The sequence below is a fragment of the Apus apus genome, chromosome 12 (assembly GCF_020740795.1).
Source record: "Apus apus isolate bApuApu2 chromosome 12, bApuApu2.pri.cur, whole genome shotgun sequence".
NCBI classification, from domain to species: Eukaryota; Metazoa; Chordata; class Aves; order Apodiformes; family Apodidae; genus Apus; species Apus apus.
This window is the reverse complement of record NC_067293.1, coordinates 1,152,566-1,178,900: the sequence shown is the minus strand read 5'-3', so window position 1 is coordinate 1,178,900 and position 26,335 is coordinate 1,152,566. Positions and strand designations below refer to the sequence as shown.

Below are 26,335 nucleotides of genomic sequence, written 5' to 3'. Positions count from 1 at the left end.
ATCCTCATCCTGCACCAGCATTTACATCAGCAGGATCAGATAAACCCTGAACAGGAGCCCAGGGAGAGGCACTGATAAGTCTGACCCATTTTGGATCAGCTTCCCAACACTTCCCACACTAAAGAAGGCTGAGGAGCTGGGGGAAGCTGTCACCTTCTGCCTGAGCTCTGAGCACGAGCAGGCTGCCCTGACACACACTCCAGGCAAAGCAACTCCTTTAGCCATCAACTGGGGAAGAATTCAAGGGCAGAAGTGTATTTAATGCCAATCAAGGTTTTCTGAGAAGGTAAATCCTGCCCAATAAAGTTGCTTCCATTAAAGAGATTTAGTTATTAATGCAGCTGAAGAGAGGTAATGAGCTTTCTGATTTAATGCTAAGCATTCTGATGTAAAAATTAACACTGAACAGTACCAAATAAATAATTTTGCAGGCATTAAGGATTTACTAACAGTCCTCAAGGTCAGCAAGGGGCAGTTATCGTGCAGGGCTACTTCTGACTCCTGCCTTTGAACCGCAAATCACTGCCAAACTGCAGCGAAGCCTTTGAACTTGAGTTCTGCTCCGTGCTGGTCAAAACATCTGCTCGCACCATCCGGCACCTACACCTGGCTGTCCTGCTGGCCACCTTCTGGCCCCCCAGTGTGGAGGTGGCTCCAGCAGCAATGTGATTCAGATGTTAACTGTGAGAGGACATGGGCACCTGCAGCCCAGCCCTGTGCACATCTGCACAGAAACAGCTTCCAGGGCTCCTTCTTAGGCACGTCGCAATTTAAGGGAGGCATTAAGACACAAAATACACAGGTAGCATCGAAGGAGGAACCCAGCAATTGCTTCTTCTCCTCCAGGAGCTGTAATTCCTCCTGCATTCCAGGAGCCCTTGGCAGGTATGAACCTGAATCCCAACAAGAGAGCAGGATGTCTCCACTGCTTTCTATCTGACCTCAGAACAGCAGACTGGACCTTCAACCAGGGATTCTTCATATGTCCAATGAAGTTTACTGATCAGTATTTTTACTCATCATAAGGTACTTCCCGAGAACTGCTAAAAACAAAGACTCCAGCAACACTCCTACATCAACTCTAAATGGAACCTGCCCTCTCAAAGCTAAAGTTGGCTTGAATAGCTTTACATCACCCTCAGCAAAGGTGCTGTCAAACAGACAATACATTTTCCCCAAATGCAAATTACAGCTTTATCAATTCTAGTCAGTGTTAATGCTAATAATCCAATTAAACGCAAGGCAAGTCTAATTTAGGCAAATGAAGGATTTCACTGGCAATATTAAGAACATTTAAAATTAGCAAGAAAGAAAAAAGACTTTGAAACATCTGGGGACTGAGTATTCCCAAGTGTCAGGTGTATTTTTTTTGCCTTAATGCATAGAAAAGAAATACCCACTTTTATGATGCACAGTGAAAAGTATTTGGGGCTGGGTAACAGGTATTGGTGCTGGGTCTGTTCCTTGTGCTCACAGTCCTGACCAGTGGTTAGTTCAGGGCTATTTGTATTTAGGGTTAAAGGCTGAACAGTCTGGTGCTAAAGAGTCAAGGGGAAAACAGTTCCTCCATCTTTCCTGCTGACCTTCAGCATGTTCTCCTGCAAGTCACATCCCTGTCCTGCAGCTCCCTCACCTCCCACACGGAGTATTAAAAAAATCTCCAAATGCTTATTTTAAAATTAACTACTAAAATAGCCTACATTGCTTTGCCAGGCACAGATTCAAGCCATTTACATGAATTTATCATTCCAAATGGCATCCTGAAGCATTTTGTAGAGCCATATAAACATCAAATTAACTCGTATCACCTCATTTCTCTCTGCCATGCAGATCCCTATTTAATTGCAGAATTTGACTGTAACTGCACTGCTCTAAGTTATTAAAGCACCAATCCAACCTTTTACAAACAAGGCAAGTTTTGCAGCTGGAATCTCCTTTTTGATTCAACATTTGTCTCACCTCACCAGAGTCTGCACTTGATCCCCAACCCAACTAATTTTTTAATTTATCCAATTCCTTTTAATCATAAAAGAGCATTTTTACATGATACCATCAGCAGATTCTTCGCTCAAAGCTATCATAAAAAAAACTCTTCACCTGACATCATGCAACATCCTTGAAAATCAGACTCCATCCCTTACAGCAGGCCAGATGAAAGGTCTAGTTGCTTCTCAGAAAGCTTTTCAAGTCAGCCTTGGAGCCACCTGTAGACAAATTCATCCATGGCTGAGGGATGAACTGCTTTCCAGCAGGAAGAACACACTGAAAAGGGATTAAGTTTTTATATAAAAGAAAAATCTAATTTAAAAAACAGAGTAACAAAGTGTACAGAAGATACTAAGATTTAATACAGCTTCATCAATATTATGACTTTATTGGTTTTGGTTTGTTTTTTTTTTAAAAGACTCTAAGCAGTGCTGCACTCAGCAGTCCCTCTGAAACCAGGAAAGTCACCTAGGTCCTTTTCTGTAAAAGAAGGGAAGTGGAATCACACTCAGTTTAAGATAAGCTCATTACTTAAGATCCTTTAATTGATTTCACATTTCAAAGTTCTGCTTTGAGTTTTATTAACCAATAAACAGACTAGTTGTTTACTTTAAAAAGACAAGGTATTTATTTTTGTAGGGAATAAAAATAAAGTCATATGACTGAAACTTCATGGAACAAACAGATTTACAGAGTAAAGACACAGTGCTCCTCTAAACATGGTACAATTATTTTAAGCAGTGCATTAACTAAAATGACCTACATGTACACAGCCACCACAGCACGTTCAGAAATATGGACTTGATCATCCACAACTGCACACAACTGTCCCTCAACAGTTACATTGATGCCAACAGCAACCGACTGACAGAACAGCAAAAACATTGACAATTTCCAGCTGAGTATTACACACAATTTTGGGTACATCCCTACACGGATCATTAGTGGATGACTGGAAGAGTACATGGGTTCAGTTACATATTGACTAGATCCAGTGCTACAAGAGATCCCAGTAGTAAATGCTACATTAAATACAGATGCATATACATAAGTAAGTGATAGGAGAAAAGAGGTCAGCCATTCCAACCTACCCTCTTCCTGCACTGCTGCTGGGGTTCAGAGATGCCAAAGGACACAGTGCTGTCCATCACACTACCTGTCCTAATTAATTACACCAACTGCAACTGGCACCAACCAGGCTGCTCTCAGTGCTAAGGATGCTTAGCAAAACATGGACTTTACCCTTACTGGGTTCCAGACATTCCTCCCTCCTCTAATTAGCCAAATGCTGTGCATTCATTAAAACAAAATGACTACATTCTCAAGAGATTCTTCACAGAAGTGCCTGTATGTGCAAGAGGACAGCAGGTAACCAGGGAGCAGCTGCATTGGTACAAAACATGAGCCCAGCACTGGAAGCAGAGCAGTGAGGAAGGGGAGAGGAGCCCAACAGCAGATCCATTTTGGATTCTCCTGGTCACTCATGAATCTCAGTCACTACATAGTGCCAGCAAATCTCTCACCAGGATTGAGAGGCTTTGCTGCAGCAAACTGAAGCTCACCAGCTACCTACAAGCAAGTGCTCCTCTCCATCCTGGTCAGGGCAGCTTCATGTGTCAGAGAGCAGGTGGGTTTTTCTTTAAGCACTGAAACAAAAGGCATTCTTAAGGGCAGGGACAGAACATGCAGCTGAAAGTATATCATACCTATAGGCTTTAACAAGCTGTTTTTTCTCTCCCACAAACAAGGGCCAACTGAGAACTACAGCATCTATGGGCAAAGCAATGATTCCCTTTTTTCCTGTAAAGCAACAGCACTGCTTGGATTTTCCTTACCACAGGTGACAATTGCCAAAGTACAACTGAAGAATCCAGCAGCCTGAACTTCACATCAAGACATTTCAATCAAGAAATAAAACTACGAGTTCCTCTTCTACTTCCAAGCAGTAACTCTAACACAAAGTATCTCAGGCACTTGCCCACTGCAATGCTCTGCAGCAAGAGAGACACTATGGACAGCCCTGAAACCAGGATCCTGGGAAGTATCTCAGTAAAGCAAGAGGGGCTCCAGAAAAGGCAGTTTTACACTGAGCCCACCCACAGCAAATAGGATCCCTCCCACCTCCCAGCAAGGAATCCAAATGGAAAGCAGCAAATTGCATTGTTCACTTAACAGCTCCAAATAAAACACAGTATGTGACTTCACAAAGCAGGGATGCTCCACTAGGAATACATAAGTCACAGTAACTTTTCACCTACAAAGTGCTTACAGAAGAAGACTCCTCTGTAACAGCTTTTACATTTCCTTTAGCATTTCAGGGAATGTATAATCCAGCCACTCACCCCAGCCAGGAGGGCACCCTGAGGAGTGAGAGAGGCTTTCTGCAAGACTTTTCTTGAAGCCAGAGACGTGAGGACACACTGAAGTGCTTGGAACAGCTTTTCATATTTGGTCTTGAAACACACAAGAGTTACCATCAAAACTAAAAGCTTCTTAGCTAACTGGTTTTCAAATAATCTCATGGAAAGCCAACAAACCCTGGAACCTTAAATTTATAGCACCACCATTAATGATTTTTAATATGTTCTACACTTTGACCAAGTCTGTCTACATCAAACCCAAGAGGTTTAAAAAGACAGATTACTTTTTTTTTTTGCTAAGTTTTGCATTTCAAAGTCATCCATTGCTTTATTACTGAAGTTCAAAGCAGCAAGATTACTAAAAGTTTACTAATATTTTCAGTGTATGAAGTAATCTTTTCATGGTTCTATGCACCTGTAGTAGTATTGTAGTCAAGAGGGATCTGTGGAGATGTCAGCATCATATTTCAGGGAGAAGCAAAGACTCTTGTACTTTTTTCACGGTCATCTATGGTAACTCAAAAGACAAGGCAGTATGTAAACATTTACACAAACCTCCTTTAAAATGTTGCTTTTTTTAAAAAAAAAAAAAAAAAATTCACCAATGGCACATCTAAATCCTTCAGTAGTTAAAAGTTCTCTACAATTCTACCTCCAGTTTTGATGAGAGAACATTAAAAGAACTGATGATATCCAGAACAACTGGTCCTAACAAGTGCCTGTCTTGGCCTCCTTTACCATCCTAGAGTCCTGTATCCATTGTACTCTTCTACCACCTAGAAAGAGAACACAGGGTGGATCTGTCAGCCCATGGGAAACAGGCTCCAAGTTAAGTGCACATGTGAAATTGAGCTTCCACACAATGAAGAGACCAGGACAAACCATCCCCCCAGCACCCTCCAGTGGGGATCTACAGCAGAGCCCACACCCTGGGTATCTAGAGAAGATGCGTCAAGACTTTAGGGTGCAATCTTTTTGCTTGAGGAGTATGTGAATATGGCAAAATTAAAAGGCTGGTAGACTAACTGAATGTCAGGAGCTCGGCAGCTCTTTATAGTAGCAAAGACCCAACACGAGATCTTCGTCTTCAGATTAAGGTAAGAGGCATTCAGGAATGTTCATCCTTCAAAAAAAAAGCAGATAGCTGTTGCATGATGCAGTATTTTTGGTACATATCCACACAATCCTTTTTGAACACCTGCTTCAGCATATCTGGTTCAGTATGTTATGTGCTCAGTTGCCACATCAATCACATGTTGCAGTTCTACCTTGAAAGTATCTACTTTCTTACCTTCTACTCTACCTTGAAAACAACTATTTTTTAAAAATGACTTAGATATTACTGGCTTTAAGGCTGAAAATCCTGCAACATTAAAAAAAAAGTTTCTCTTTGCCATTCTAGGCATGAAAGAAAACTGTTCTCAAGTGTTGTCCCTTTGTCTTGGAGTCTTTTGATATGCTTCATAAAAACATATATTTTCTTACCCAGAGTAAGACACTCAGGAGAGTTTTGGGTTTTTTGCTTTTCTACTTAATCTTGAATACTGAAATTGACCTGGCAATTTCACCATAGATTATAAGCATATAAACAATGGCTGCTGTATTTTATGATGCCACAACAGAATGATTCTCCTTTTTATCGAAGACTGGGAAGGCTAACATTTTCAGTTTGTTTCAAATTTTTAGAAAAGAGAAAATCTGATTTTTAAGACCTAATGGCAGCATCTAATTCAAACAACATGATCCAAAAGAAAGCAGAAAAGCATCTTGAATTAAGCCACACAAAGGGACACTGCCATTAAGCACATCTATAGAAGCTTGTACAGGACAGGTACTGTGGAACAGCTTCCCTGGGCAGGACACAAGTCACATCCCAATTTACTTTTTGTCACCAGCTTCACAAAATTACCAAGTTAACTGCCATGATATGTATTGCTCATCTCCCCATGTCTTGCCAGTACAGACAAAACATCTAAGGGTCATGTAATATTAACATCCAAGAGAACATTCACTATAATCACTCAGCAATGTGATGTGAAGTAATCACTAGAGGCCTCATTTCAGTAATGCAACACACCTCACCTGCAATGGATGGATGTGAGGAAAGGACATCAATTCCAGCTTAGAACAAAGAGTTACTCTCTTCCTTCAATTTAACCAAGATCATAAAACAAGAGAGAAAAATTCCTTATTTTTTTCCTCTACTTTCTCATTTCTAATCCTCCTTCTGTCAAAAATTCCTGTGTTACAGGCTGTCTTTGTGGCTTGCTGCATGCTCACGATCAGTAAATGATGTCCATAAAAGCTTATTCTTTGAAAGGTCAGCTTAGAAAGGTACTAAGCTCAAAGGATCAGCAAGGATCTTGGAAAGCTGGCAGCAGATAAAAAACCTTGTTTAAAAATACTGACTACAAAGAAGACCAGGTACTACACTCTACACTACAATAATAAAAATAGTACATTGTGTGGCCAGACATTAACATGGTCTCCATAAAAAGGCACAGGAGGGTTTGTTTTGTGTACCAAATATGCATAGGAACAAACAATTGAATCAGTTCTACCACAGGGTGAGGATCCATGCAGAGATTTGTTCACAGCTAAGAAAGGATGATTTTTTTATCATTTAAAGATGAACTGAATTCTTTTCTCATTTTAAGATGACCTTGCACCACTACTGAGAATAGACAGGTAGCACCTTTCCTGCTCCAGTTAGAAACACTGCACAGCTCCTGAGCCCCTTGTTAATTGACCAAGGTTTCTTTTAGTTTAAAACACCAGTACTGGCAGGCAGTCATAAACTTTCAACACACATCATGTTTCCACTGAAAAACAAGGATCACACTAACTCAGGGCAGACATCTGGGCAGCTCTGGATGCATCTTCATAATTTTGGCTGCAGAGCAATGTGCCCCAAACCCAAGGCAGAAGGGCTGTTTTCTCCCCAGCAAGCACAGCTCCTGCAAACACCTGTACTCACGCTGAGCTGGAAATGGTGGGGGACACCCTGGGGGGGACACAGCTCCCTCACCCCTCACCACCAGAAGTGCCTGGTTCACTGAGCACAGTTCTCAGAGCTGATCAGTGGTGCTGAGGCTTCCCATCCTTTGCTTCAGAGTCCAAAATGCCAAGAGTGTCACTAAGCTCATGGAGGTGGTGGTGGTGGGACAGGTTCTCCTTGTGCTTTTGGTCCAGGTCTGATATAACATTGCTGTCCCCTGCTGAGGCACCATTGCTCAACACAGGAGGGGTTTCCCCTGTGTAATCCTGAGGAGTGTTGAGTATGGGTGGTTTTGAAGCAGCACTTCCTACTTTAGATACGGAGCAAGTGTCGCTGGGCAAAGGACCATCAAGGAAAGGGAGTTTCTATACAAGTAAAAAGACATTAAAAAAATTAATGAAAGTCATTGTTCTCAGATGCACATTGAAGTAACCCTTCAGTGCCCATGTTCAATCCAGCCATATTTGCCAAAACCATCATGTGATTTTAAGAATTATTAAGATTCAGGACTCACATTTTCCAGCTGAGATGCATCATCCTCCAGCTTCATCTTTTGGCTGAGGCAGCTGAGCAGATGGTCCAGCACACACTGCTTTGGGTGCATCCCCTTCTCAAAGCGGTTGTACATCCCACACCAAAACCTTGAGAGCAGGGCAAGAGCAGACAATTAGGCAACCAGTTGTACACCACTGGCCAACAAACTAGATGGTCTTTAAGAAAAAAACAACACAAACCTCAACAAATTGAAATTAGGAATTGGTTTTTAAAAACTACCACAGCCTTGGATTGTACAATTCAGTATCAATGGGCAAATTAGCATAAAGCTAAAAAAAACCTCCTGAGGAATCAAGTCCTTCTCCCTTGTGATCCACATGCACTGGCAGGAGGTCTCAGTGCAAAGAGAAAATATACTGGTTTCTATGGCAAACTCACTGAAGGCCTGGGCAGCTCACCTCCAAGCCCTCTGTCTGCTCTGACCTCCCTACCTTTATCAAAGGCCTTTGCCCACCAGTAACCACACACAGCACAAAGACACATCTGCATCCCTCCCTCAGGAGGGAACAGGAGTGAGCCAGAAGCAAAGCCAAACTAACCACTTCAGCTGCAACACCCTGGCCAAGCACACAGACCTGGCAACAAGAAATCCCTTCTTGTGAAAACCACCCAGACTTCACAGGCCTGGTTGTGAGTGGGCACTGAAATCCCTGTTTGAAAGACTTCCTTAATATTTGTATTAAAAAGGAGGAAATTAGGAGCTCTCTTTAACACTTAGATATCCTATCATGTAAATTTGGCAGAGCAGGCAGTCAGGGTGTGTGGAGGTCTATCTACACAGCTGAAGTTCTCCTCCTTGCCTTCCCCCACCCTCTTTTTCTATACCAAAGAAAAAAAATACATTTTAAATGACAGTACCTACAGTTATTTAGCACTAACCTGTGCCTTACAACTCTTAGTCTATGGATGAGGAATGGAGGGGAAAGGTAAAACAAACCATGCTAATCAGTGAAAATGCATTTTATTAATCCTGAATTACCAATCTACATTACAAAGGAAGAAATGCCCCAATCCTTCCCCATCTTAAATAAGCAACTCACTGGAAGCTGAAAGGTAGTGTGTTTGGTTGAAGCTCTTTGTAAGCTGTAAATCCTCTGTACAAAGGATTTCTCAATTCCTGCTTCTTCTGTAAGAGGAAAGGCCACAGAGAATGGGTCTTCTCAAAGATTCTGTCAATTACAAATAACACCTCATCACTAAAAAAATAATCAAGTTAAAGAGATTAATAACTCTAGCTGTTTTAAGTAGACTTAGATGAAAGGAACTAAGAATTATTTTTACACAATATCTCATTAATTTCATGAACTCAAGATACACCACTGAGGGATCAATAATTTAAAATGGACACTACCCAGTCCAAAAAGGGGCATCTGCAAGTTACTGCTGTGGTCCAAACTGAAACATCTAACTTTGGGGATACAATTAATCTATTTTTTTTTCCACATTGTAGAACATGAGCATCGATCACAACAATGTTTCCCCTAATCTACAATTACACAAAAAAACCAAACACCACCTGCCCTCTTCCTGACAGTAACAGCGATTTCTGGACTGCGTGACTCCCAGACTGCTGGCTCCATAAACTGCCAACTCACTTCAGATCCTCACGCTCCTTATGACAGGTCCCAAGGAAGTTCCCAAACTGGCAGGAATAGACATGGTCATGGATTTCCAGAAGGAAACGTTCATTGAACTCAAAGGAGCACGGGAACTGCTGCATGAGCTGCCAGACACATTCAACAAACTGAGTGAAAACAGGGGATACTTCTTTGGGGTCACCATTCAAATGGCCACACCTGGAGAGATGCAAACAAAACCAGGGTTAAATCCTGGGCCACCCAACAAAAAAATAATTCCCTCGCCATTAAACAACAGGGAAGTTTTCTTCACTACTAGAAAAAGAAGTTATTCTGCAGTCAGAAAAGAATCTGTGTGGTTTATCTTGCAGCAACCATATGTGAAGGTGTCACCCTCAGCATGACTTGTTCTCCCAGAGCATGGTAGGAGTAACAAGAATTGTGACATCCCTTTCCTTAAAGTGAAATTAGCAATGGAAGAACCTCAAAACAGACCTGCAAGAAATACCTGGGAAAGAGGAAACCTTGAGCCTGTGTGGTGATGTTAGCAGAAGGGAAAAAAGGCAATAATTCTCCAAAGAATATTGCTTGAATATAAGAAACTAATGCCAGCCCTTAATTAAGGAAAAAAAGTTGACATTGGTGGGATTCTGCCTGCCAGCACCAGGAAGAAGCAGTGGGGGGCAGAAGAAAGTGTCCTCCATGATCTGCTGTGGGTGTGAGAGCATTTTATGGTGCAGGCACAGCCACAACTGGCAGAACAACCTGATTTTGCTCCACGTGGACATGAAGAATGAAATCTTGGTGGACAGTTAGTCAAAAAGAAAAAAAAAACTCCAAGAAAACCCCAAAACAATTTATTATTTTTTTTTACAGTTCGAGATGAAGTTCAGAAAAACTGTACTAGCTCTGCAAAAATCCAGCCAGGGATCTATTAGTGTTCATTACAACTCATCACAAAAGGAAAAAACAACAAACAAGCAGAAAGGGAAGCAGCCAACACTGCTGTGCTTCAATGACTGCTCTGTCTTCAGAGAAGAAAACTGGGGGCAGGATCCTGGAAATCCACAGAAAGGAACAAGGCATTCCCAAACTGAAGTGGAAAAAAGAAGTAGGATTTCCTATGACAAAGATCTAGCTGATAAACTCCCAGTTCCTGGCTCTGGGGGTTCAACCACAACACCCTAAGCAGCAGCATGAAGGAGGGTTGAGTTCAACCCCAAGGCACTGGCCACCACTATGGGAGGAATGATTCTGTCTACTGGAACAAAAGCTCATAATTATCAATCAATCCTGAAATTCTTGCCTCAAGGTTTTTTTTGTGTCTATTGCCAAATTCTCATATTTGGAACAATCCTTTATAAAAGAAGAATAGCAGGGTTTTTTGTTGTTTTGTTCTGGGTTTTTTTTTTGGTCTTAAAGAAAGGTGAGAAGAATCCCTAAAAAAGCAGAAGCAATGACCACAGAACATTTATTTGGCCAGTAATGACCAGGCAGAAGTTTATCTTTTGACTGCTTCTTATATACCAGGATAAGGGTACACATGCTGCTTATTTTCCTCAAGTAAGCTTTAAGGAAACAGATACTTGAGTAATAAAAGCAGGAACCAGTTTCATTATCAAGAACAAAGCTTCAATTTTTTCCAAGCTAATAGCACTGAATAGACCAGTCCCTTTCCTCCTCATGGTCTTCTGGACCATCTCAGTTTCTAATTTCTGTCTGGTAAATATAACAAGTAGTAATTCAAGGTAATATCCCTACTAGATGCAGGATATTTATAGGAATCACAGCATTTTTAATTTGCTGGTCAAACTGGTTTTTAGCACTATATTGGGCTGAAGTTTCTGCTTTGAATTGGTAAAAGTCCTGAAAACCATTAGTCGAGATATTCTTCCAGGAGAATCAACATCTTGCCAGAACATTAGCACTCCTCATACAACACAAATGTGATTTTACAGGTAGGAAAACACTCAGAATTCCGTTTGTTTGACTGGATGATTTCATAAAGCAAAAGAAAAAAGCCCTGATGAAAAAGCAATACAGAGACTGGCTTTATGTCACCACCTCCAGTATTTTCCACATCTTGCCCCCTCTGTCTTTTATTTTCTTTGTTTTTTTCCATGGGAGTACATGAACCTGGAAGCAGTGCATTAGTTTCTCAGCCAGGCCTTCACCCACTCTCTGCACCCAAGAGAAGATGCTGCTCTTACCTGTGTGAGAACTTGTGGCCCATGGCAATCCACTCCTTCTCTATGAGAACCTTCAGTTGCAAACAGAGGTTAAAACCAGAATGTTACTTTGTATAGAAAAAGCAAGATGAAGCCCTTGATGTTAAACTCTAACAGCCTTACAACCAATGCTACCTGCTAATCCTACTCTTGTGAGGACAGCCACAGGAGTCAGTGAAAATAGTAATTTATAGAACAGTTACCCACAGTTATGGCTACAATGTCACTGCTGGAATCAGAAGCGATCTCAAGTGAGTCTAGTCATATTTTGAGGGAGTTTCTATGTCATTACAATCATAATATTTAAACATACTGAGCTGAAATAGTTATTACACTGTGCTATTTAATTCACAAAAGAACATTGTGATATTCAGCAAAATAAATCAGCAACTGGAACGCAAGAAATGTTGAACACACAAACAGGAGTATGAGAAGTACAGCTGTGTGTTGATGAAACCAGAACCATCTGGCTGTTGTGCTTTTGAACAGAATGCCTACGCTATATGTAAGAATACAACAAGGAAGCAGTATTCTCCTTACAAAATACGTCTCATAAGGAACCAAATGACTGATGCTGAATCCACTACCACTTGCCTTGCTGGATCATATTTAAAGATCAATTCCTGATATCATCATCCAGAGACTTAAAGAACAAAAGGTGGGCAGAAATTCAGAGTTCTTTGAAAACCTCAGTTACATTGCTTTTCATTACTGTTCCATTTTTTACCCCCCTGTTGCACTCACTTAGGAATAGCCACTGTCACAGGCTTTCTGCATATAAACCATTTGCTCAGAGGACAGAGAAGCATGTCTGGTTCAGTTGCTACTCCTGTTCCTACTCAAAACCATGTTCCTTAGTTCATACAGAGCTGTCCAAAGCACAACCAGCGCCCAGGCAGGTATTTCATGCCCTGATGTAATTTTAAAAGATTGCAGTATAATCCAGAAGCAAAAATAATAATAATACAAATAGCACAGAAAGCAAGGAAAGAGTCCTGGCAGTGCAACACACCAGAAGAGGCAAGATTTGCATTGTTGTCATTTCAAGGTTTCTTTTAAGTATCTCCTCTGGGAAAGAAGCAGCAGCCTGTCTTTCAGGTATTTACAAAAAAGGAGATTAACAGATAACATCACAGACCACACTGTATTTATGCAGCTATGGCCTCAAATGAGAAAAAGCCTGCAGTAGAAGCAAATGGCCAAATTAATGTGTAATGGCTTTACAGAAGGTCTTAAATTATGCAGCTTTTACATGATATACAGGTTCTGTGTGCCCTGTGCACAAGAATGAATTTACCCAGTTTTAAATCCCAGCAGATAAGAGACAATTCATTGTAGCAGTCTTAAATGACAAGCAGCTTCACCATTTTTTGGTGGATTGCTGCCAGAGTTGCATCCTTTTCTCACTCATCTCTTCCTGAAAGGTCTCATTAGTGGTGCTCATGTAGATCCTCAAGGAAACAAAGATTTGAGAACTGTAAGTCAGCTGCTGTCAGTTCTGTGCCCATGTTGTTCAGAGCAATTAAAGCTTGTTTATAGAATCAAAGCTGCTTTTATATAGGTCACCTACTATTTGTTCTAGGAAATGGCCTAAAACATTTAATTAAGGCCTGTTTACGTTTCAAATCCAGGAAGCACTTTTTTTTCCCAACATCTCTGTTCTTACCATGAAGCCTTTCAGAGTCCTATAAAAAGGGTCTAGGAGGAGAGAGGCCAGGGAGCAGACCTGGGCTGTGCGGTCCCACCCGTCCGAGCAGTGCACCAACACACTGGCCTTTTCATCCCTCACAGCCTGTGAAGGAGACACCAGACAGAACAGCTTAGCAGCTTTCTAGGTTGGTTACCAAAATTAAATGCTACCCCTTCATCTGTGTTTACCTGACTGGCCTAAAACCCAAAGGGGATATTTGTCATTTCTCATCTGGACCATGGACATGCAGCATTTCTGGGCACACAGCCACCAACCTACAGGAAACTCCAACCAGAAGAAAATGCTGCTGTGTGCCCCACCAGCATGTCAGACTGTCAAAAACACGGACTCTCTGATCTGAAAACCCTCAGTCTTCTGAAAGGCCAAGAATTCTCAGACTCCTCCTCTGAGGAAAAATTTGGTGGATGAGACAAGAACAACTGGACACACAGGGAGCAGGAACTTCAAGAAAAATTAGAACTTCCTCCCATAAGGATCATCATTTTCCCTTTGTACCAGAGGCAGAAGAGAAACACAAAACTGCTTCTTATTTGCCACATGGGGAAATGTCGAGAAGACAATCTTTACAGCAGGTCACTGCTCTTGTCACATGCTCCCTGGATGCCCTTGACCGTCACTGAAGAGCCATGTGCCTTAGTGACACTTGTCCTTTTCCCTGACCTGCAAAGCCACCAGCTCTGCAGAAATGAGGACTGCCTTGAACAGGCAACATTAGCAGTCTCCTTACCACGCAGAACCAGGAGAAAATAACTGTCTCAACAATCCCTCATTTAAAGCAGAGCAGCTCAGCAACGAGCACAAGGTTATAAGTTGTTTGCACCACCAAAGGTATGTGATATAGAGGCGCTTATAAGATAATTTATTCTCATTCTGTGATTCTATTAGTTTCTAATGAGTTCTAATAAAGCTTAGATAACTGCTTGTTACAATTCAGTGAAAAGGACAACATCTCAACCCCTACAGCATTTCACTGGGTCACAGGAAGTGTCCAGGAGAGAGACAGCTGGGTAAGTCACTCCACGTTCTCCAACTGCAGGCTAAGGCCAACTTAACAGCAATGTTTTCCCACCTTCCCTCCAGAGACAACTTCACAGCCTTGGAGCAGTCCCTAACAGACAAGTACATATTTTTTAATTCACCTGCAGGTTGGGGTACAGTTTTACCTTGGCAAGAAAGACACCTGCATCCATCACGGCCTTAATGTGCCGTAACCAACCCGAGTTCTCCAGCCCAGTGAGGAAATCGCTCATTGAGGGGGACTTCATTTCACACACTAAGGACACAAACAAAGGAATTAGCTGATGCTCTGACAACACCATCTTCTCTATCCCACCTCCTCATTATCTCTTCACAGCAACAGAGCTTGGTAGATCCTGAAAGCTAATATTTCCACACTATTAAGTGTCATCAGCAATATCCTGTCTAAAGGACACACAGAAACTACTGGCTGCATACTGAGATAGAGAACCTGTTTAACTGTTTTAACTCTCAGAGAACTTGAGAATCTGAAAATATTCTTTTTTTAAAGTGGTAACTCATTTTTTTCAGCTGAGTGTTTTTCCAACAAAGAAAGTGTTTGGCCATCTGTTACTTCGCTATTAATCACCATCACACACACACATCTAACAACCACAAATGTGCAGTCACCACCACCCAGATTTGAAGAAAGAAGGGGTCTAATTTAGAGAGAGAAATAACACATCTGACCTTGAAGGCAACTCAGATGCTATATTGAAACCCAGCATAGAAAATACTTAATAGTCCTACAGTTCAGTAGTCCATAGCACCAGTGAGAGATTTTATCACTGTCAAAGAAGAGTATGGGAGTAAACGAGTATTTATTCTGCCCCTTCTTCCACCACAAAATAAATCTGCCAGGAACAGGCAACTGAGGATTTATACTTGAGATCAGGACAACCTTTCAGTGGTGTGAATAGCCTCAATTTTCTTCAAGGTCACTACAGATCCTGCAGTGCCACCTGGCCAGGCAATTGGTAGAATCAATTATTCAACTATATTGAAGCAAGATGACCATTATGCTGGTTACTAAAATATTAAACTCTTGTTTCAGATGACAGCACTTGTATTATATTTTAGAAAACTAAGCAGAGGGACCAAGCAAAATGATTTGCAGCATCTATTCTGCCCCATTCCACAGTTTTTGTCAGCACAAGGATTGTAACAGTGCTGGAAACCAGCTAGCAGAGCTTGCTGGTCTGATCCAAGCTACACCATCACCTTGTATGGAACTTCTCCAGAAGTATATTGGGAAAATACAGGCCTGATTCACCTCTTGATCTCCACCAGCTCAGCCAAGAATTTCTTCTGCCCTGCTTTGCATGTTTCCCCAAGATCATACTCTCACAGAGTCACTTAATTACCTGAGCTACTCTGCATTTTAATATATTTTAAAGTATTAAAGTATTAAAATGCTTTAATGCATTTCAATGTATTAAAAACAAGTTCTGTAAAAGAAATCAGAAATAAATGAGAAATAAGAACTACCCATGTATGAGATTAAAGTCTTCAGAAGATCATGCCAAAATTTTATTTCAAATCAGAAACATTGCTTAACACTGAAATACTCCAAAATAAACACAGCAAACCCAGAAAAGTCTTCCCTCAGCAACTTAGGCCAGTTTTCTTTCAGTAGGTCACAAAGTAACCAGGAGCAATACCTACCTTCCAGGAGTTTCTGCAAGCTGTTCCTCATCACGTGGATGTTTTCTATGCCAATAAACTTGAAGCGGATGTTATCGTAGTTGTCTTCATTCTCATAACCCTTCCCAGCAGCCCGGTTGGCCATGGCATTTAACTGTCAAATTCAAAAGAATGGGAACAGGATGAAGAAGAAAAGAGGAAGTTACAACAAACAATAAGCAAAAATAAATGTGTTTTGCAAGTCCTTTTTTAAAAATCTCCCAGTAAATATAAAATACACTGAACAAAGCTGTTAGTCAGACATCCTCTCCCACCTCCCAGACTTCCAGCTGTTTCACTATTAATTATGCCAGTGTCTCCAGGCCATTAGTCAGATGCAGAGACTCATTAAGAGCCTGGCTAGAATTTCTTAGGGTAGGCAGTACCAAACCATGCCCAGTTTCAGAACACTGCTGTCCTCTAAACAGGCAGAGACATTGGATCTGCCTTAACTGCGCAGCTACATAAAAAGTTGCAGGCCAAAGCATAAGAAAGGAAAACTAGGAAAGCCGTTTTTATGGGTAACATACATACATGGTGGTATAGAAATAGTAAAGAGAATTCCAAAGCTTTTCACAGACATACATGCACAGAGGAAATAAAGTCACCTGAGGGAAACATAGAAATACTAAAGTTGAGCAGAAAGAACACAGCAACCAACTGGAACTGCAGAAGAGAAGTAGAAAAGAAGCCAGTTGCTCTAACAATTCCCCCAAACACTACAAGGGCTAACAGGAAATCTTCAGTGGGGACAAAATAATTAAAAAACAACACCTCAACCCCCCAAGAATTGATTTGAGGATTTGCCTCCAAAGAAAGGAGAGAAAGAAAAGTCAGATAAGGTATATACATTTTTAGAACAATTAAATAACCTTAGTGCTTCAGCTCTAGCTCTACCACTCAAAGCAAGATATGTTGTGCTAGAAGGAGAAATGTGACCAATTATTAGTTCTCCCTTTTTCTGCGAATACTTTAGAACAAAACTGCCAGCAGTGATAGATCTCAGTGGAATATTTACCATACTGGGAGTTGTCTGTAGCAAAAGAATATGCATGATTGCTATAAACACACATATAATCACAAAACAGGTTCTTTCTAGGAAACTTCGTACTACAAAAAGCCAAAAACATCTTGGAACAACAGGTGAAACAGTCCCTGTTTTTCCAGACAGACTTTTTTCCTTCTTGCCCTTGCAATAGTTTAACTAAATGTATAGTTTCTACAAAATAACTGCAATATCTGAACAGTGAAGCAGGTTCTCAGAAAGCTCAATTTTTAAAATAATCAGAGCCCTTCTAAATCTTTGTTTTTAAATAACCATGTACTATGAAAATCCTTGTGTCCTAATTTGTTTTTATCAACACTCTCAATCAATATGTTTATAAGACAATGATTGGGATTGGTTTTTAAATTCAGTTCCTCAAGATGACAGTCATTAGATATTTCATTTTGCAAATATTTCTTCAACATCCTCTTACATAAACACCTCAGCAACAACGTTCTAGCCCCAAATAGTGGCCACAGACCAGAAGAGCTGAACTGCATTCAATTTCAAGTTACACACGAGAAAATTTGTACTATTTTTACAGAGGCAAGAAAAATGGAAGAATTGCTCTTCCCAATTATTACTAGGCTCCATACATCCCTACTTCTTCCCAGGCCTGCTGGTAAATGCACTTTAGCCTCAGGGAACTGAATCATAAGGCTTCCCTCCAACTTAACAGACCAAGGACCTAGCTCTCTGCAGGAAAATGCTTCACTGTCTCAGCCAGGTTGAAGACTGCCAGTTGCTTAAGGTCCTCAAGGCAAACCTCAACCCAGAATCCTCCAGGAGCTCAAGCATTCTGAACAGCACTTCACATTGAACTTTCACTGTGCACAAGCATTCCTCATGTAAAGCCCCATACTGAGGTCCTGGTCCAGGCCTGGCACAACACAACCAAATGCAGTGTAGAAGATCAGCAGAGCTGAGAAAGGATGACCTGGAAACAGCACTGCTAATCCAGATGCAAGCTTTAGAAGTAGCCACAAACCCCATGAAGATACCTTTGGCCTTGTGTCTACAACATACATGAAGGGGCTCCCAGGGTTGGCCTCTCTGATGGCCTGCAGCATCTGCTCATCCTCCAGGCAGCGCGCGCTGAAGCCGGAGAGGGGCTGGCTGCAGCGGCATATGGCGGCCTGCAACACACCACAGCACACGTTGCTCTGCTTGCAGGGCATCTCCATTGCCCCAAAGAACACCAATTTGTTGGCTTTAAGAGACCCACTCTGTTTCCCCAAGAAAACACTACTTCAACAGCCACACAGAAACACTCCTGGGGTAGTTCTCAAAGCTGGAAGTTTGGGAATATTAAGAAAGCAGCGAGGCCAAGGGGCCCTGCTGCAAACTTCAGTGCTGGGTTCTCAACCCCACTATGCTCTGCTGAGCAGTATCCCAAACATCAGCATTTCCCACATTTTCTACTTGCTGTCTGTTTCCTAAACTGTTCTTTTCCACAACTTAACTGATCAATTGTTACTGTTCCACACCAGAACTGCACGGAGCAGGCTTTAGGGAAATGTCATGAGCTGCCAAGCACAGCTCCACACAGCAGCCCAGGTCAGGGCACGCTTCCTCAGGAAAACAGCCATTTGACTGTGACAGCATTTTCCTAACATCTGCATCTAAAACACTGCTGAGGCAGCAAAGTTAAAAATTTACATTCTGGTCTTCAGTGGAAAAAAAATCTGAAACCTTCACTTATTCTGAACTAGTGGGGATTTAATTCAGGGTGGTTCCTTCTCTTCAATACTTCGAAAATCTTGCTAAGTTAACTTATCTCGTTAAAACACAACACAAAATAGCTAAACACTAGATTAAAAAAACCTCCACATAACAAAGCACTGCTGACAGCTGACTAAAAAAAAAAATCCAGACATGAGGCTTGGAAATATTGTGCTTTTGGACCAGATCTGGATGCATCCCAAGTGGCTGTCTTTAACTCCCTTACTCTGTGCCCCGGAATAAAGCCGTTAAAGAGAAGCACAGCTCTCAAATGTGAAGTTAATATGCTCTAATAATTATCTCATTCTTCCCTTTCATTAACAGGGGATCAACAAGAAGGGGAACCCTTGCTCCCCACAAAGACAGCAGACAATTAGCAACTAACATTGTTTTCTTTATATAAGTAAGAAAGCACCGGAATCCTTCCTCTGCTTCTGAACCTTGAGCTTCCGATCACCACTGCCTTGTTAGCAGCTCTAGGCACCACTATCTCTGGAGGGTATGTGTTGCAAACCTAAGGGAGAGGAAAGAAGAACATTCAGATATTACTAGTTAGCAATTAAAGGTTCACATTTAGCTTATGATCAAGCATTTATGACAGATTGTTTGCCATAGTGTAACGCAGCCCAGGCCCAGAATTTCAAGCCACTGAGATGCATTTAGAAAAAAAAAACAACCAGGAACAGGCTCAAAATCAAGCAATGTGGTGAAGGAAAAAATCAGTTCTACAGTTGCACCTAAAAAACTGGGCTGCACAGTACACAACACTTATTAAAAGGAAGTTCTTTAAATCCATACATTTTATGGAAGTTTCTGGTTTGTCACAAAAAGAGAAATGAAGAACAACTACGTCTAGCAAGTTCCCTCTAAATCTTCCTCAGCTCAAGCTGAGCTGGCAGCAGTCAGGTAGCAGCCTCAGGGACCAGCTTCACCCCTTTTCCTCAGACCAGTGGAGTCTTTTCAGCACATACTTCACAGAAAAGCTATTTGCCAAGTCTGGCTTTACTTTAGACTTGACAGTTTTAAAAATTAAGCTGAAAACCCTGAGGAAATGATAAAGCACTGGCACTAGAGAGTTACATATTAGCAAGTAAAGCTGCAAAATCATTAATGATTTTAGATGGCCAGATTCACATGCCCTAACCAGCTAATGGCAAAAGCACCTCACATCCTATCTCAACCCAGGCATCCAAAAGACACACATTTAAAACTACCAGTCACTTCTGACAGCACAGGCTTGTCTTTCTTCAACCCAAAGCATAACAGTAGAGAAAACCAGTGAGGGAAGGGGGCAGAAAACAGGGGGGAGGGATTCAAGACCTTGTACTGGTGTCTTCCTCAGAGTTGTTGCTTTCTCCTTCAGACAGGAAGGTCTGAACACACACAACATCAGAAGAAATAAAAAGGGGAATAATTTGAAATAGCAGCTGCAGTAAGCTTTCTGAAAAACACTTTCATTTCATGTTGTTTAGAACTACCTAGCCTTGCAGTGAAGAAAGAGAAGTAACAGCTGCAGCAGCCAGTTGAGACTGAAGTGACTGAGTGCCCTTTCTCACCAGAGGATCCAACCAAGAAAAAAAAAGTGCTTTCTCCTTCTTTATCCAGCCCCTTTCCACTCTGCCCTTATTTCTCACCAAGCCAAACCACTGCTGTTTACTTTTCTTCTAGACATCTGTCACCAGCCTGGTGGGACAGGGTTCGGAAATACCAAAAGCAGCTAAGGGTACTTCAGCTTTTTCCTAACAGATGCTTTGAAATTTCTCTAGAAAAACAAGTGTCTGGTAGTTTGCCAGGGTGATCAAAGCAAACCAAGGTGACTCTGCAGCTCTGCTCTGTTCTTCCTTGGCATCATTATCCACAACTTCGCATGACAACGATGCTGCTTTGACTAAAACCAACTGAGCTCATTCCTCCCCAGAGGCACCACTGATGCAGCAGGGGGAGGGTTGCTCTGTGTCATTAATAACAAAGCAGAGACACTGCATTAAATGGCTACTTTGGGCAAGAATTACCTCGTAGTCTTTATTAACATCTGTTATTTCCCAGTAGTCATTTGGAATTCCCATTCGCTGGTAATCTAGCTTTAAATCAATCAGCTTCCATCCGATCTCCCGCTTCTCCTTAGACATCTTAGGATTGTAAGAAAAAGCATAAAGTTCTTCGGGTTTCACTGGGAATATGAAAACATAATTAACTAGTTAGAGAGAGATACAAAGATATACAGAGAGGTCAACACACCTGCCTAAAGGCCACCTTTTGGAGAAGCACCCTGGGCAAGGCAAGGAGCTGCAGGTGCACCACAACTGATAGAGGGACTGAAAACAGTTGAGTCAAGAAGGATCAGGAGACTTGGAAATCATTCCCTAAGGAAGCCAAAGGGCTCACCGTACTGCATAGCTGATACATTTTAACAATGCTGTTTTCCTTACGCTCCTCCCTCCTCAAAGGTCAGAAGCATGAAGTTTTCTTTTCATGCTTCACTACTCTAAGCAAACTTAGACCGATTCACAGCCCTTCAAAAATGTTTACAATTGAACAGTCCATAGAATTGGATGGATATTTAAGTTTCTTCACCTCACATTTGCAGGTTTTATTTTGGGGCAGTACTGAGTGCTGACTATTCCTATTGAAATCCTCAGGAATTTCCAATACTCAGTTCCCACATGCAAACAGATCCACTAAAACACTTTGTTAGAATGAATTAAAACTTCAAAGTAGTGATTTTTCCCAAACAAATTATTCCCTATTGAATTCACTGCAACAGGCATGTTAGATGAGATTTATATAATGAAAATTAGTCCATAAATTAAAACATATATTAGAGATTTATTTTCTGTGAAGGTTCATAAAACAGCTCGTGCACACCTGTCAGTTCATCGTTCAACAGTGAGTTCTGAGCCGCATGGAAAACTTGATAGATGTCTTGAACTTTACTGTCAGCCCAACAAAAGCTTCAGGCTGTGTCTGACAAATGGTAATTTCTTCCTCCCTCCATCTCTACCTTCCCAATTTCCTTCCCTCTCTTCGTAAAATGCAAATCCAACCAATAACTCATTCAGCTGATTCCCAAGGCAGCAAGTGCTCCAGAGACAGTGAAACCTGTCAGAGGCTGATAAAGTAGCCAGGTTACCAGGCAGGTAACCCACAGCTGTCAGTCACACACATGCAAATCACAAATAATTATATGCTCTGCCAAAAAAAAAAAAAAGCCATGAGGAAAGCATAGGTACAGATATTTTAAAGCAACAAAAGGGAACTGTTAGAATCCATAAATAGAACAAAAGGAGCTACAGCATATTACACAAATAACCACAAGACAAAAGAAGCTGATGCAATCCCCTGCAGTGACAGCTCCCAGACTTCAAGACTCTACACAAGTGTCTAATTTTCAAACCCGAAATAACACTGACAGCTTTTAAACATGACACTAGAAACTTGACAAGATACAGCATTAGAACTTTGGAACTACAAACACTCCAAAGCTCAGGGCATAAGGGAGATGCTGGGAATAGACACAAGCCTTCATTTCAATCAAGAAAAACGTAAACTCAGCAAAAAACATTTCTACTACAACACCTCTATTGAAGCCCTCTGTGCTGGCCAGCATGCAGCAGGCAGATGCCATCAATCCCCTTTCCTTAGACTAGTGACATAATTACATGACGCAATTACAAACTATAAGGTCAAACTCCAAATAATGGTTCACTGAAGGAGCACCCCAAGAACAGAAGCTGCCACAGACAGAAGCCAGGCAGGAAGGTCAGTGGAATGCTGTTCTGCAAGAACAACAAGGAGCCTGGAGATTCCCCCATGATGGACTAAAAAGCTGAAGCCAGAAGGGACCAGAGGCTTTTGAGGATGCTTTGCTTACAGCCTTTAAGAGTGACTCCAAGTCAGGGTAGCCAGGGTGAAGCACAGGGTTTCACAACTGAAAGAAGACAAACACTGAAGAGTAGCCTAAACATGCAGTTGGGAAACAAACGGAAGATGCCAAGGTTTAAAGTTTTACTTGTGGGATTCCAGAATTCTGTGAGTATCTGGATCAACTGGAAAGGGCAGAGCTACTCCCAGACAACAGCTAAGTCACAGAAGTGCATGGGAATGGCCAGGTATGGGATATGACACATGGTATGAGCACCAGGAGAAAAAAGCCTGAGCTGCCACACAGCCTCACCAGGCAAATGAAGCTCCTCACAGGAGATCCTTCCTGCTGCCACCAGAGAGCTGGAAGGAAAAGCCCTGCTCTACAGAGCAGCACTCTCCTTACTGAGCCAGCCCACACAGATCCCCTCTGGTGGGGGAAACTGATTCTGACTTCACATCCTCCCCTTCCTGTACTGGCACCACAAACCAGTGGTCTGGCAGAAGCTCTGTGGCTCAGATGAGCCTTGCAGCTTTCAACCTTCAAGGATGGGCAAAACAGACTCCTGGCCTGAATACCTGGTTGTGAAAGCTTAAGCAAGGAGGTATACACTTCTTGACAGTCACGTTCCTGCCCAATAACAAAGTGAGCCATGTGGAAGTTCTTGCAGTGAATGAGGAGTGGATATCCAGCCGTGGTCAAGGGCAATTTTTCTACAGTTGCAATATGGTGGTGCAGAATCTGAAAAACAGGAAATAAACAACATTTTTCAGAAGCCACTGATATGGCTGCAAGCACCAAAAGTATGTATCAAGTTCTTGCAATACAACCAGCTATTTATGCTTACTGAGTCTAACCAGCAGCAGAAAATGAGTTTATTTGTGGTATTTATCAAACAAACATAATAAACAGCCAGACTGCATGCCTAAAGGCTAAGTATCTGAGAGCAAAACTGAAAAGAGAGAGGTACCTAAATTACTTTGAGAGACTGATATGCAGCTCAGTTTACCTGGTTCACTTTGCTTTCCCTCCACCCCCTACGGAATGTATTTTGTCATTCCCATTTTACTTTAGAATGAAAAAGGCAAATTTCAGTGCTATTTTGCACTTCTAAAAGCTTTATGTTCAAGTTTGGTGGCCTGGCATACAGAGTTTGAGATAGGAAACTAGACAAGTCTTCTTCTGCTCTTGGAACAAACATTAATTCCATAAGTGAGATCTATCAAGCCACATCACCACTGTGTCAATTTCCTTCCAAAACAGCTGTTTATGTTTAAGCATTTGGTATCAGGATGCTATAAAAGACCAATACAACTTTGGAATTCACAACCCTATTCATTTGGGATATGAGATATAAAGCAATTCTTATGCTTAAGCAGACTCCAGGTATCACAACATACCCATGTTTCTTTTCTGACTTCAGCAGAAGCATCTACATAGATCAGGTGGGTGGCTGTCAGGTACAACGTCCCATTTGCTGCCTTCCTATTTGTGTAACGATCCAGTAACTTCACATTTTCAACCTGCAGCAGAAAAAACAGAAAAAAAATTAATTTAACTTTCATCAAGGAAATCATCAAGCACCTGCTGAACTGCAATCACTTAATATACAACTCAGGTAGTAAGACAGAGAAATATTTAAGCATTAGACTCTCCCCTGCAACACTAACTCAGTTTCACACAATAAATTCAAATGATTTCTCCAGCAACTCAAGCCAGAAAGGTTAAGCAAACAGTCACCGTATAGCACCACAAACATGAATAACAGGATTACTGGATTTCTAGCCAAGATGATCAGGTTTTATTATGTACAAGGCTGCAAAAATAATAAGACAAAGAACTGCCAAGGAAAAACCTGCCCACGTTCAGTATAATTGAAGTGTTGCCCTCTCCACTCTGCCTTCCAACTGCTCAGTCACTACACAAAAGTATTAGCAGCTACTTCTTGTAACACACTTCTTAGGCACAAGAGAACATTTCATAAACCACACAGAGACTATTAATAAAAGCAGTTTTTTTAAAGCATCAGTTTAGACATAATACTGAACTGGGGGTTGGACTGGATAATCTCCAGAGGTCCCTTTCAACCCCTAACTTCCTGTGATTCTGTAAATTTCAAGTATTTTACTTGATTGATTTTCTCCTGCCTGAATAGCTTTTTAATGCAGGTAGATGGCATTTTTCTTCAGCATTAAGCAAATATAAAAAAATAATTTGAAGGACAACGAAAGCAAACAGTTTCAGAGTATGCCAAAAGTGAGTTCTGGGTATTGAACAAGGGAACGTGCAAGCCTCCTTACAGGGCGATCAAACAGGCAGCTGGACAGAAAGGTATTGACTTCAGGCAGCTCTTTTTTCCAGCTGTCACGAGCAGTGTTTCCAGAGCTCCTGTTTCACCTCATGCCACTGAGAGAGCATTTTAATTCACTCATGCAGACTGAGGCAGTCTCCACACTTCGACATAAACGAAGTTCATACCATTCGTACCCCAGAACAGCTTTTGCTCGGTATCCTCACCAAGAATCCCCCTTCCAAGCAGGCAACACAGAAGCACCCGCGCAGCCCGGCAAGCGGCGCGAAGCCTGCCAGCCTGCCCCGCCGGAGCACAAGGAACACTCACACTGCCCGCGAAGGAAAGACACCCGGCTTACTGGAATGAATCACGACCTCACAACACCAGAAGGGCCCTGGCAAACGCAGGGCGCCGACCGCCCCCCGGCCCAGGCTCCACCCCGGGGGTCCCGCGGGGAGGCCGCAGCGAGGGGCGGCCCGGGGGGACGCGGCCGTGAGGGCGGCGAGGCAGCAGGGTCCTGCCTGGGGCGGCGATGGGCTCCTGCCTCGGGGGTGCTGATGGGCTCCTGCCTCGGGGGTGCTGATGGGCTCCTACCTTGGGGGTGCTGATGTGCTCCATGGCGGCAGCGCCCGCCGCCCCTCACCGCGCCCGCCCCGCGCCAGCCTCGCGAGAGCTCCGCGGCGGCGCCGGCGCCGCCATCTTGGGTGCGGGCGGAGCTGCGGGCAGGGCGGGACTGACACCCCCCGCTTCCCTGCCCGTGCTGGTCCCGCAGCAGCGCTGGCCCTCACGGACACCCGAGCCCGGCCCTGGAGAGCTGCTCCACTCGCTGTTCACCTGCTGCAGTGGATACTCCTGGGGCCTGCGCACCCCCGGGCAGCAGCCTCCCCGCTGCTCGCTGCAGTCTGAGCCCTGAATTTGCTGAGGACTTTCCTGCGGGAGGGCGACCTTGCATCAAGCCGAAGAAATTACGTTTTTATTGTCGCACAGGAGGTGACGCTCCTGCAATGCACTGGTGCAAACGCTTGTCACGGATCCCAAGGTGTTGATTAAAATACAATTTACACTAGAGGTAACACGGGAAGGAAAGAGAGGGTAGCGGGGATCCTCGACATTCCTTCGGCTGGCAGGAAACCTGGAGCCCTCGCCGTGGCACAGATCCCATCCACTGCAGTCCTCAGCCCTGCTACAGGATGCTCTCAGAATTAAGCAACAGAATGAGTTCCTACAGCTTACCTAAAACCACCCTGCTCACTTGCAGGTGCGGTGAGACAGGCAGCTGGTGGGCTTGCTGGCTGCCA

The 26,335-nt window shown here is 42.5% G+C and overlaps 1 protein-coding gene across 2 annotated transcripts; it reads right to left on the bottom strand.

The window, feature by feature from the left end:
* Positions 1 to 2,587: 2,587 nt before the first annotated feature.
* Positions 2,588 to 25,693, bottom strand: MTMR8 (myotubularin related protein 8). 2 transcript variants are annotated; one of them, XM_051630252.1, is made up of 14 exons: positions 25,632 to 25,693; positions 24,145 to 24,267; positions 23,323 to 23,485; positions 20,895 to 21,052; positions 19,268 to 19,396; positions 18,162 to 18,296; positions 16,098 to 16,230; positions 14,579 to 14,688; positions 13,371 to 13,496; positions 11,687 to 11,736; positions 9,495 to 9,695; positions 8,940 to 9,068; positions 7,859 to 7,985; positions 2,588 to 7,709 (listed from the first exon to the last, which is right to left on the bottom strand). In XM_051630252.1, exons 1-14 carry the CDS (start codon positions 25,653 to 25,655, stop codon positions 7,425 to 7,427), a joined length of 1,893 nt encoding a protein of 630 aa, XP_051486212.1. In that variant the 5' UTR covers positions 25,656 to 25,693; the 3' UTR covers positions 2,588 to 7,424. The 2 variants fall into 2 exon arrangements, with proteins under 2 accessions (XP_051486212.1, XP_051486213.1); XM_051630253.1 differs by lacking the exon at positions 13,371 to 13,496.
* Between the last annotated feature and the right edge of the window lie 642 nt (positions 25,694 to 26,335).

Coding starts and splice junctions, on each gene's coding strand:
- MTMR8 (XM_051630252.1), bottom strand. CDS start 25,655: ATGGAGCACATCAGCACCCCCAAG. Junction 9,696..11,686: donor GGCCACAAGTTCTCACACAG/GTAAGAGCAGCA, acceptor GCATCTCTCCAG/GTGTGGCCATTTGAATGGTG. Junction 7,710..7,858: donor ATGCATCTCAGCTGGAAAAT/GTGAGTCCTGAA, acceptor TTACTTGTATAG/AAACTCCCTTTCCTTGATGG.